The sequence below is a fragment of the Pocillopora verrucosa genome, chromosome 7, assembly GCF_036669915.1.
Source record: "Pocillopora verrucosa isolate sample1 chromosome 7, ASM3666991v2, whole genome shotgun sequence".
NCBI classification, from domain to species: Eukaryota; Metazoa; Cnidaria; class Anthozoa; order Scleractinia; family Pocilloporidae; genus Pocillopora; species Pocillopora verrucosa.
In genome coordinates, this window is record NC_089318.1 from 13,635,042 (window position 1) to 13,647,307 (window position 12,266).

Consider the following 12,266-nt stretch of genomic DNA (forward strand, 5'->3'; position numbering starts at 1 on the left):
GGACTAAAACGCGGATTTGTACCATCATCAAATTAGGACGTTGCTGCACCATGCAACAATTTCATCTACCCACCATAAGGAATATCAGATGAGAGTCATTAGAATGCATTTGAATTTTCAAATTTTCTAGGGAGAGAGCCTCTGTAATTTAATTAGAAACCCATATCGCCAAGGTTCTGTTCTGTTTTCGTTTTCAGTCCCTTCCTCATTAAGTAAACGAAAGCGAAGAAACCATGTCTTTAACACGCCGCTACAATTGGCCAGAATCTAATTTAGAGCCAATGAACCCCGAGTTCTCTCAGACAGTTGGAAGCTGTTAGTCTATTGTACCAGCAAATTGCGCAGCGTTTCGTTGTTAAGTGAAAACAGATTCGAGTTGCTGCAGCACATACAACTTGAGTGCGACTTAAATGGGAAACTTAAAGCGCAATCAAAGCTAAACTTCACCAAGTGCCTTACCTATCCATCATGTCTGCTGATTTCAAGCGCTATCTCATTTCCGTTCTCTTGCCTTCTATTTTCACTGCAGCTAACTGTTCTCCAGGTAAATGTTTTATCACATCCTTTGTTTTATTCAAGTTTTTCTTAGATTTTTTCCATGTTCCCTTAATACTTCTAGATCCCTTCCGCCCTACATGAGGCGGGCCTTTCTACGAGTAGAAATGAAAACCAAAAGCACGCCCAAAGTTTACCACAGGCTGTTCTTCCCAAAACGTCATGACGATGAAGATTATTCAAGCTATGTCTCAATTTATTCCAAAACGATTATATCTCCAAGCGATTAGATATTTTGTACATAAAACCACTTTTTATCTTGATACAATCACTTACACCGTTTGAATGTAAAGTAAATTTCAGTCAGTTTCTGCAATCTTACATCAGTCACATTGTACAAAAATTTCACCGGAAAATCTTCCTAACAGTATGCGTCGAGAAAAAGTATTTATAAGTCGCATTTCCACGCACTTTCTTGGGTCCCTGTTTTGAACAAAACTTTGTTTGCACTGTCTGCTGAATGTCGTTTTTCACCAACTCACTCTGTCTTTCTCATTTATATTATTTTACAGCTATCGGTTCCATTGCGATTAAAAGATGTTCACAGTTAATTACTTTGTTTTTTGTTTTTTTTAACACTTATGGTTAAAATTTGTCAGTATTTTCGTTTTTCGTCTTACAATTAGCCCTATTGAGACCCTAGGCCTCCTATAAGGAATTATTTGAACTTTCCTCAATGTGCCTCAGATTAAAAGCTATTTAGAATACCATGTTTATTGATTGTAATGTGTAGTCCGCAGAAGGTGAAAAAAATCGCCTCTCAATATGCAAATACCTAAACGGTCTTTCAAAGCATTCAATTTCTTGTTTACCTTCGAACATAGCGGGTAGGTTCATGCCAAAATTAAAGCAGCTGCTTGTTCAGAGCTATTTTCCTCGAGATTGCATCAATATTTTCTGTGCAGTAGCAAAGACGTTGAACTTCCAATGCAGTTGAGCAAATCAAGTTAGCGTCGATTGCATCAAAAGATAGAGAAGAAGCTAGTTAAATTTGTGCCTGGTTCTATATTTAGTTTACTAAAAAGGGCGCATGTGGCAACACGAGGAATAGTTTCCCTTTACTGTTACTACACAATAATGATTTTCATGTATTCAAAGTCGTTTAAGATATTATTGTTTACATTTATAATAAGCCGGCCAAAACACGTTCAGCAGAATATCAAATAGTTCGTCGGACGAGTGGGTGGAAATGCTGTACACGTAAGGGTAAGAACTGGAAATTGAAGCCAGTTTTATATGCCTGGAGTTCCCACTCTAAAAGGATGACCACCCTAGTTCCTCCCGTAAATCATCGATAATGTCTTCCAATTTCCGTTTGATCTCTATATTATAACTCAGGAAAAACTGTTTTTTGGGTAAGATTTTTTTAATTTCCGCGATGACGTATAACTTTGTTTACTAGTAGGTCTCAGTACGGTGACAGCTTTATAACTAACGGTAAAAATTTTGGCTTTGTTAAGGCTTCCATTTAATTTCTTTCCGCCAAGTCTAAAACATTGAACTTTTCCAGTTAACTTTGTTTACGACTGACGGATAACATCTGTCAGTTCTACGCCCAATGGCTGCATTAATTTGCGGTTAACTAGTCGACCAAGCGACTTGGTCGCTTGGTCGACTAATTCGATTATTTGAACCATTCCAAAAAAGGATTCTGACTGGCTTATTGTAGCGTGCTTAGTGAGAGTAGAGAACATGCTGACGACACTGTTGTTCGATTTTGACATAAACATTGTTTTGACTGATTGTAATGCGTGGGGAATTTAATGGATTCTTTACTTATTTTTTTGGGAGACCACTTCGTTTAAAATAATTCTTTCAGGTCCAGTTTATCTTAATTCGGCACAAACGGTTTGAATATCAGTGTGCGTATCATTTAGGAAATTCCATTTACCTTTTACCATACAACAGTATGGATATGAAAAGTGTCGTGGAACTGGCTAACGTGTAACACGGCTGCATAATTACAACTGTTATTTATCAGTTTTTTTATGATAGCATGTCAGACCACAGAATAATGTGACAACACTTTATTATGGCAATTGAAAGGCAAATTATTGCTGAACAGAGCAGCATTCTAAGCAAATATGTATACTTGTATAATATTGTATACGTGTATAAACTAAGACAGAACAGTTGACATACGAAACAGTTTGACAGCCAGTGGTTTAACCGGCGACAGCCTAATTTCTACTGTTTCAGGCACACGTTTAAATGGCCAGAACTTTTATAATCGTGCTTCGCATCATGTATTCTGTTTCAGTCTCCCTTCTTTTATTGGAGCTCTGCTTTACGATACCTAAGGCTGTCAGGTCACAAGGTTCATTTCAGTATGACCCATAACCAATTCATATTTTCTTTGGTTTGCGTTATCGTTACTTTTTGGGAAACGTTATATTCAACTTAGAAGAATTCGTCATTAGGTTAGAAAATTAGTTTTTTTATCAAGAAATCTGGGAGACTTGGGAGAAAGTTGTGGAAACCCGAGATACTGTCGAGGGTTTGTATATCTCTTTCCTTTCAAAGACTTTCTACTAGATAGGAATAAAATAGGCGAAGAAAAAAGTCTAACACTATTGATAATTAAATGTCACTTATCACCAAAAGCAGTCGTATGACGTTTAATGTATTTATTATTTCCATTTCAAAGACGTCTGCATCGCAGACCAGTGTCGCAATTTGGAGTTTGGGCCTGAGAAAGCATTTGAAGGGAAACGCCTCGTAAACCACACAATTCGCACCGTAGAAATAACAATTTCCAGGTTCTGTGAAAACTTGTGTTATATGGAGCCCGACTGTGTCAGCATTAATCTTTATGCACGAGCAGATGGAAATGGAAACTATAAATGTGAACTGAACAATGCTACTCATGAAGGACACGAAAAAAAGTTGATAGAACAAGAAATGTATTCTTATCACGCAGCTGAGGTAAATATAACTTTCAATTTAAGATTTAGATTGGTTTACTTTGTTTATTTTTTTAAGACTCTTAGTCTCATGTTTACCTTTAGTTTCGAACTTGAGTTGTTTTCACCCTTTCAAGACATTAGCGGTAATATTGTGTCTGTGTTCTTCACCAAAATCTTCTCAAAGACAAAGCATTTCAAAGTTATTGGAGAAATATAGAAATAGGAGAACAACTATGATGACAAGGATAACGATGACGATGTTGATGATGGTAGCGGTGTGGTTGACTATTAGATGATAAAAATGATTATAATGATAATAATAACAATGACAATGGTCTGTTTCTTCTTTCAGAGCAATTGCGTTCAAAATCCTTGTAAGAACAATGCTACTTGTCAAAGCGGATTTACTAAGAAAGGTTATCGGTGTCTGTGTACCGCTGGATTTGAGGGTCCGATTTGCGAAAGAGGTAAATACAACTTTTATGTTGATATTTTGAGACCTTCAGTTTAACAACAACGAGGAAATACTTTACCGCTGCTTGTTAAATGGGTCGCACGGAATAACAGAGCTTTTCCGTCCTTGAGTTGCTTAAACCACTCTTACTAGCCATTAAAAACCGAAGCGCAACAGGGCTTTGTTGCGGTCTCTTCACCAACACAACTCAAAGGCGAATTTTTGGTTTTTTGCCTTATCTTCTCGTCATCTCCCTTCTCCTTATTCGTCATCACATATCTTCTGCTGAGCTGCACTGAAAGTGGACAGAAAAATAGTAAATGAGCTTTCCGGATTAAAAGAAAAAAAAGGATATCACTGTTTTGAAGCTCATCAGTACTGTTTGTGACTTACAAGGTAACTGTAGTGATCATGATAAAACAAAAGACTGCGTTTACCATACTAAGAATAGTATGTAAAGGAGGCTTACATTCATTGTCTTTCTTTTTTACAGTTGTTGGTGCTTCCATGTTTTTTTCTTTCTGTACGATAATTTTGTTTTTATTTAATTTTTTATTTTTTTTCTTATTCAGAAATTAATGAATGTGTTCGTGGACTACACAAATGCAGCTCTGATGCGTTTTGCAACAATACTAAAGGTTCATATAATTGCACATGCAAACATGGATTCACGGGAAATGGACGAGAATGTAGAGGTAGACATTGGATTCAAAGCAATTATGTGATGAAAAAATGAAGCTTTCATCTGTAAATTATCAACAAAGGAATCGTAACTTACATCTCGATTCTCTCAGCAGAAAAATACATAGTGAAACTGAACGCAGGCAGAGATACATGTAGACAAAATCACATTGAAAAAAATTACTCTTGATAATGAAAGGTTTTTCGCACCAAATGGAATCAATCTGCTGATCACTGTTTCTTAGTTTCATTCATCTTTTGTTGCACAGACTGTCTAATGGCTACAGAAATCTATTTGATATTCTTAACAACAAGTATCAATGCTGCACAAATCAAATGCGAATATCAGGTAATGCTGCTGACCTTTTAAATTATAGATGTGTTTCCGTAATTATTTGTCGGCTTTATATCTACAGACATCGATGAGTGTGTTGCAAGGTCACACTCTTGCAGCCCTGATGCCTATTGCAACAATACCAAGGGGTCTTACAACTGTACATGTAAACTTGGATTCACTGGGAGTGGAAGAGAATGCGAGGGTGAGCGTTACCTTTGGGAATATTGAGCAAAGGAGGATTTTCTAATTTCGAACTTTCTCATGAAATGAGTGAAATGCTAGAAGAGTGTTGCCACGCCCACGGACATAAAAAATACAAACCAAAAATTCTGCCTTCTAACTAAAAAACCAAATAGTACAGGATAAACACCTAAGCGTCTTGCATTCATATAAGTTGCTATTTTTTTAATTGTTCATTTATTTGTCTGTCTATTTTTCCATTATTTTTATTATTTCTTTTGGAGATATCAACGAGTGTCTTAGCGCGCTACACACCTGCAGTCCTCACGCATTTTGCAATAACACAAAAGGGTCATACAGTTGTACATGTAAACATGGACTCGCTGGAAATGGACGAGAGTGTAAAGGTAAACGTTGGGGTCGAAATATAGATGATCCCCTATATACTAGTTGAGAATTTACAGGTATTACAAAGCAAAGACTGCAAGGCAATTTTAAGAATCTTGCTACCTTTATCATACTATTTAAGACTACCAAAGGTGCAGGAAAACCACTATTTTTATACATTAAACTAATTATGAAAAATCTGATTGGTTGAGAGCATTCAATAAATGTACAAGAGCGCGTAGAGTTGACATGATAACACAATATCCGCAGTGGGAATAGCGGTTGTCGTTTCGAGTTCACAATCTACTTAATTTTAAGCTCCTCTGGCTAAATAAAAAAAATATTGTTTTATAAAGATAACAACAATCGATGCTTTCCCGACGTCGCTTTTTATCAATGGTGTATTTGAAGAAAACATACGTGCTGCCAAACAAAGTGAAAGAAAACTGAAAACTGCTTTCAGCCACAAAGCAGAGCCTGGAACATGACAAAATTATTCGGTCAGTCAGTCAGACTGGGCTCAATATAGTTTCCCAATGATGGATTAAGATATAGCTAAAACAAATTTACAATTCTCTCTAATCAAAGATATTTTTAAACTTCTTCCAGGAGCTAACTCTTGTAAAGAAATTCATGACATGTAAGTAGAATTGATACTAGGTATTATTTTCATGGTACATCAAATATTTCGCTTGCCTACAATTAGTTTAAGCCATCACGTCACCGAGCTACAAAAATTTTTAAACCATATCCTATACGCGAAGTAGTCCTCCTTTAAACCTTGACTCATCCTGGTGGAGTTATTACTGCCCTCAAAGAAGAAGTGAAAAATGCCCTTTGTCCTCGGACATCTGTTTACTTGCAGGACAAATAACCGAGCATTGTTGCTATGAAGGCTGTTGTTTATATTACGGAGTTATCAACATATTTTCCTGAGTGATCAACTTTCATTCGTGTATTTGTCGGATAATTATCGTTATCACTCAGTATCTTCGCCATTTTCATCGTAGTTATGATATTTATTTAATAAGCTTTAGTTTTATTTCACTACCATTGTCTACTTCATTTCTTGTTTTCCTTTTTTTTCCTTTTTTATTCAAACGATCAAGTATGAGTGGTGTGATTACCCTTCTTGTTGACTCGAAACCATTGTCCGTTTTTTGCCACATGGGAAATTTTGGGTGTGGAGATGGAGGATGGACGCCAGTCATGAAGATTAACGGAAATGAGGTGCATACTGTTAATGAATGATTTATTTCGTATATAGACCCGCTCTCTTTCAAAACATTGCAAATTGCAAACGTGCATGTCACATATGTATGACTTTTGTTTTTCTTCGAGAAGGTAATGCACGAAGAACAGACTTTGTTCAACGTAAATTTCAAAACTTATGGTGTTTATAATGACTTTTGAAAAAGAAAAGTTTAAAAGAATGTATAAATATATCCTAACGTGTTTTCCTCTAGTATCATGTAACAGCTCACACCGTTAAATACTTAGGATTACTTATCGATTCCTTTATGTTGTGGCATGATCATATTGATGATATTAGAAGTAAAATTAGCAAAAGTCTAAACGTAATCGCAAAACTGAAACGATATTTAACAGTTCAATCTCTTCTAAGTGTATAGCGTGCACTTGTACATCCTTATTTAACATAGGGCTGCATATTGTGGGGGAATGATTACGAAGTTCAATTGTCTCAGTTGGTAAAGCTACAAAACAAAGCTATGAGAATCATCAACAATGTAACAATTCGTGACCATGTTAATCCCCATTATATAAGCCTCGGCCTAATTAAGCTTCCTGACATAATTAAATTGAGTACTTGTCAACTATTCTACGGTTATATTGTAGACAAAAATCTTCTAATTTTACCTTTTCTTTTGTACATGAGATCCATGATTATGCCATTAGAAGTACATCTTCTCAACACCTGAACCCCAGCCTCTTCAGAATAAATAAATTCTTTCCAACAGTTATAGGGTGCTATTATTCGAATGATATTCCTATATCTATACGAGAGAAGCCCATTTAAAACCTTTTTAAAAGAGCACTTTTCTCACATTACCTTTCCCAGTACTGATTAATGTCTTCCTCTGACCATGTTTTATTTAAATATTTGTTGTTTAAGGTGTGATTCCTATTCCCTCTCTTATATATTGTATCTTACATTTGTATCTTATATCTTACATCTTATTGTATCGCTTCTTTTTACTGTATGAAAAAATGTAACTTAAGGTAAAGAGTATCTAATTAGCTCGCTATATTATGCCCTTCTCCACCCTCTTATCTAACTTGAAATTATTCATTAGACTCATCTGTTGAAATGGAGGAAAAAATAAATAGTTATACTACTACTAACAGCTAGATATATGCAGATACACAACAGGAGGCAGAGAGCAAATATCCATCAATTCGGAGAAAACACAAAACTAAAATGCTACTACATTTCAGACCACCTTCCATTATGACTCGCAGTATTGGAGCAATTACGATGAATACAACCGCCCCGGTGGAGAGACTGGGTTTGACAAACAGGAAACAAAGCTACCCACCTACTGGAACACCTCCTTCTCCAAAATATGTCTCGGAATGAAGATCGGCACACAGCTCGGGTTCATTGTCATCAACAAGCAAGCTGACTCTCTGCACTCACTGATTGCTGATGGCCGATACAACGCCACCTCACTGGGTCGTGAGAAGTGGAAAGATTTGATTGGTTCCCAAGGCTCATTACAGAACAAGTGCAACAAAGAAGGGTTCAATGTCGTTTGTACTAAGAAAGAACATTCTAAAGCCAGAATTGGTATTGTTAGCAACGGCCGGGAAAAGTGTAACTCGTGTGACTCAAGAATCGGATTTGGCACGGGAGGGAGCCCTGACAATTCAAACACGTGCGGTAACGAGGCCGGTGTTTCTCCTGATAATGGATACAAACACATCAAAGCCATGGGATACATCTTGGTACAATAAATATAGCTCAGCTTTCGCAAAAAAACACTTATAACAAGTCTAATAGTCATTATACAGATTTTTCCTGTTTCCTCGGATAGGGACTTATGTCCGTGTATAACTTTGGTTTTACCCTAGATCAATCTCTAGCCATTCTTTCTACTAAGTCTAGAAAGGTAAATTTGAGATACCAAGGTAAAAATTCTTTCATGTAAAACGGCATATCAAACAGCATTCAAATATTCTGATAACAAAGGTGTCCAACTCGCTTACTTTATCGTAGAAATTATTATTGGCCAATAATGTTTTCTATCATTATCCTAAAATTTCAGAAGGTGCATCCTTTGAGGAAGAGGTGGACGGGTCAAAATCTCTCCCACTGCATTTGGATTGTTATGTGTATCACTATAAACCTTAAAGGAAATGAACAGCAATGCTTCTGGCCTAAATGAAATTGAAACGATACTTCAATAAAATTGACTAGTTTGTTGCAGTTTTATCTTTCGTTGCCTCCTGTGAAATGTACTTGCACAGTTCTGGACTTATCAGCTCATCTAAGATCGGGTGGGGCACTTATTTGCTAACTACCTTGGACAAGCTGCTTATATGTAACAATCTTCCGTAACTAATCTTGTCTCTCCACCACATCGCCCGTTTTACATAGATGCCCCCTTTTCTACGTTCTTTCCTCTCTCCCACTTTTTTTACCCTTTCGTTGCAACTCTCCCACTGATTCTCAGAGCCTTATCCCCCGCTGCTGGTCACCGTTTTCCCTTCCCTCGTGGTCAGACTCTTTTTAAAATGATGTTCTTTGAAATGAAAGCCACATACAATTCTCTTTTTATCGCTTTTCACTTTTTTCATTTTAGTTTTCTCCCGTAGACATAAACATTTCAAACTAAATTTTTGATACTGCACCTCTCTGACTAATAAATGGTGCTTTGGGATCACTAAAATGAGAGAAAAAAATGGCTGCAAATTGTCATATTATTTTGTTTTGCTGATAACTTTTTTTGACGCCCAGCCTCAGTACGAGGTCAGCACACATATTCCACTTTTGACCTAGACGGGTGATTTTCCTCCTGCTATGACTTTTCTCTAGCTAAAAAACCTGCACTGCTCTCTGAACCAATTATGTCTTATCTATTTCGGCCCCCAGAAAGTTTGCTTGTGGTAGCTTTGAAATCTCGATTGGCTCCATCCGATGTTTTCTTATATTCCAATAGGCTGTTGTAATTTCTTTTGTTTTGGTTTTCGACATCCCTCCCATCCACTGAAAAGCTCAAAGCCTTACCTTTCCTATTCTCAGAATCCATTGTCCTCTAAAAGAATTAAACAATTGAAAATGAAAAAACAAACACTTATTAAACCCTTGACTCCTAATAGAGACAAGCACCTAATTTCTCTTACCTTATCACCCCTAGATCAGACATTAAGGTCACTCAAATCAAGGAATTGTTCACCGACTAAATCTCTCAGTGGACTGTTAAACTAATTCTCCTCCTTTGCTCCTCAGAAAACATAAAGGACGGTGTGGAAAAAATACATCCTGATTTTAGGGCAGATAGGGTTAACCTTGCAATGGATTGGCATCCCACCCAGTTGAGGGAGTTGGAGGCAGAGTACAGGAAAACTCTAAGGGCCCTCGTGTAAATAACAGACCCTTAGTTGCTCGACAACAATAAAAGCTAGATAAGCTCTGGCAGGCACAACACTTTTACTTATGAGCTGATGTTACCTTTCACATGATTTCTATTTCTCAGCCGGTTTATGTTATGAGAGCAGTCACAATGGTCCGAAATACTGTTTTTTCAGCTGCTTAATGTGTATAAATTGAAGTAACCTGGAAGCTAGGGAAAAATCCCAAAGAAAATTTAGCACATAACAGCCTGAAAAATGTTTAACATCAATTTTAGCTAAAAAAATTAGAAATAAACCTATTAAGGAAAATGCTTACAAGAAATGCAAACATGGAAATATACGTGGAAACATTTCACCCAAACTTTTTACAAGGAGAGAAATGTTGCATTTAGTTATTTTAACTTATAATATCTCATACACCTGTATTATTATCTTTTAAAATAATAATGTAATTTACTATGGTAAAGCAAAATTAGCCTATAGCCTCTTCTAACATTCAGGTATAGCATTTTTAAAACGTTCTAAGAACCTACTACTGTAGGTCCCATGAACCCTGTCACTCCCTGGATCGCAGTGTATTTTCTCCCCACCATTTGCTATACATTTCTTTCAATGTTAGTTCTGAGAAAGTGGTAGTAAATTAAAGATCGCTTTATCATAAGGTTGATATTTTTCTTTACTATCATCACCTGTTGGTTTATAAATTTATTGATTCTGTTAAGAGAACCTACTCATTTGTTCTCTTTAAGAGAGCAAAGGTAAAGAGGATAATGTAGAATTTTCTAGCATCCAAATTAAACCAGCATTACACCGGTTTTACTTTGCTTCATTAAGTGAATGGTCTACAAAACTCTAGACACCCTCTCAATCAATCAAATGCAGTAGCTTAAAACCAATCAAGACTTGATGGTGAACATTTTCCTGCATATCAGACAGTTTGCATGTGTTCAATTTGAGAGTCCATTGCCTTTTTGGGTTTTTGTTCTTAGGTCTGACAGGCCCCTGTGATAACCTTTTTGTTGGTTTTTATGTCTTTTAAGTAGAAAGCCCTCAAAAGACTCTAGTTTTGGTTTAAAAGACTTCAAGCAAAGGATGCCATGGACTTAAATCAAACTTGATCTCACAGCCATTGATGATGCTCTCCATCTCCATGCAAGGCCATGAAGTAATAATTTTCATGTAAACCTCATAAGGTTGCAGTTTTAATAAAAATTTGATCATAAAGGGCCAATAAGCTGGAAGTTTATCATGGCTGGCATCTCACTGAAAACAAATTGACCTTAAAACTGTCCTTTTTTAGCAGCACACTGGTCAAAAACTCTGACTGGGTGATCCTAACCTCTTAAAGCCACAGGTCTACTTTCTGAACAGTTGCAGACACCCACACCACAGGCTCTGTAATGATGTTTGCTATCACTTCCCTTGAATTCAGTTTGGCAACAGTTACAGGCTAAAATTTGAGAGTCTGGTACCCAGTATCCTGGCCTTGCTGCTTTAAAGATGAACCCCTTCGGATAAACAATGGCTTTTTTAAACACCCACAGCAGACGGAACAACTTCTGTTACTTTTCTGGCAGCCACTGATCCAAAAGGGTTTTCAGAATAAAGACTGTGGTCATTTTGAGGGTGCACAATTTCTTGAGGAACTTCCTCCAAGAGCATGGGATAAATCACTGTTGAAACGAGCACAAAATATGTATCTAATATCGAAGAGGAATCAAAACCAAACTTAATCCTTTAACTCACGATGTAATCGTTAATTCTTCCCTTTAGCTGCTACACAATTCTCTCTAAATTAATTACAAGAGTTTGGTGTTAGATCAAGATGAAAACGTATACCTGATATCTTTGAGTACTCTCATTACCTGTTTGCTTGATAATGTATGGATATCATAGAGAGAAGTTACATGTTAATCACTTCAGGGAGTTAAAGTTCTGGATTAGTGTTTTACTGTTAATTCATTTCAGAAGACAACCTTACTTTAAGTCTCATGTGGGTTGAGGCTGAGCCTCCACAGTTGACGGTTTTGCAAAACAGCAGTCACACACTCTCACTGGTTCCTCACCCCAGCCTCGTTCTGGTACGGGTTTCTTATTGGTTGAACATGCCTCACAGACCCTACCTCCACATGCACGACAGTGGTGCTTAGTCTTTCCATCGCTGAATATT

General features: G+C 36.8%; 1 protein-coding gene across 1 annotated transcript; it reads left to right on the forward strand.

The window, feature by feature from the left end:
- The first annotated feature begins 426 nt into the window (after nucleotides 1-426).
- LOC136282382 (uncharacterized) lies at nucleotides 427-8,885 on the forward strand. The gene is made up of 8 exons (XM_066169968.1): nucleotides 427-544; nucleotides 3,203-3,480; nucleotides 3,814-3,928; nucleotides 4,488-4,610; nucleotides 5,013-5,135; nucleotides 6,110-6,137; nucleotides 6,595-6,730; nucleotides 7,958-8,885. The coding sequence occupies exons 1-8, from the start codon at nucleotides 469-471 to the stop codon at nucleotides 8,474-8,476; spliced, it is 1,398 nt and encodes a 465-aa protein (XP_066026065.1). The 5' UTR covers nucleotides 427-468; the 3' UTR covers nucleotides 8,477-8,885.
- The last annotated feature ends 3,381 nt before the right edge of the window (nucleotides 8,886-12,266 follow it).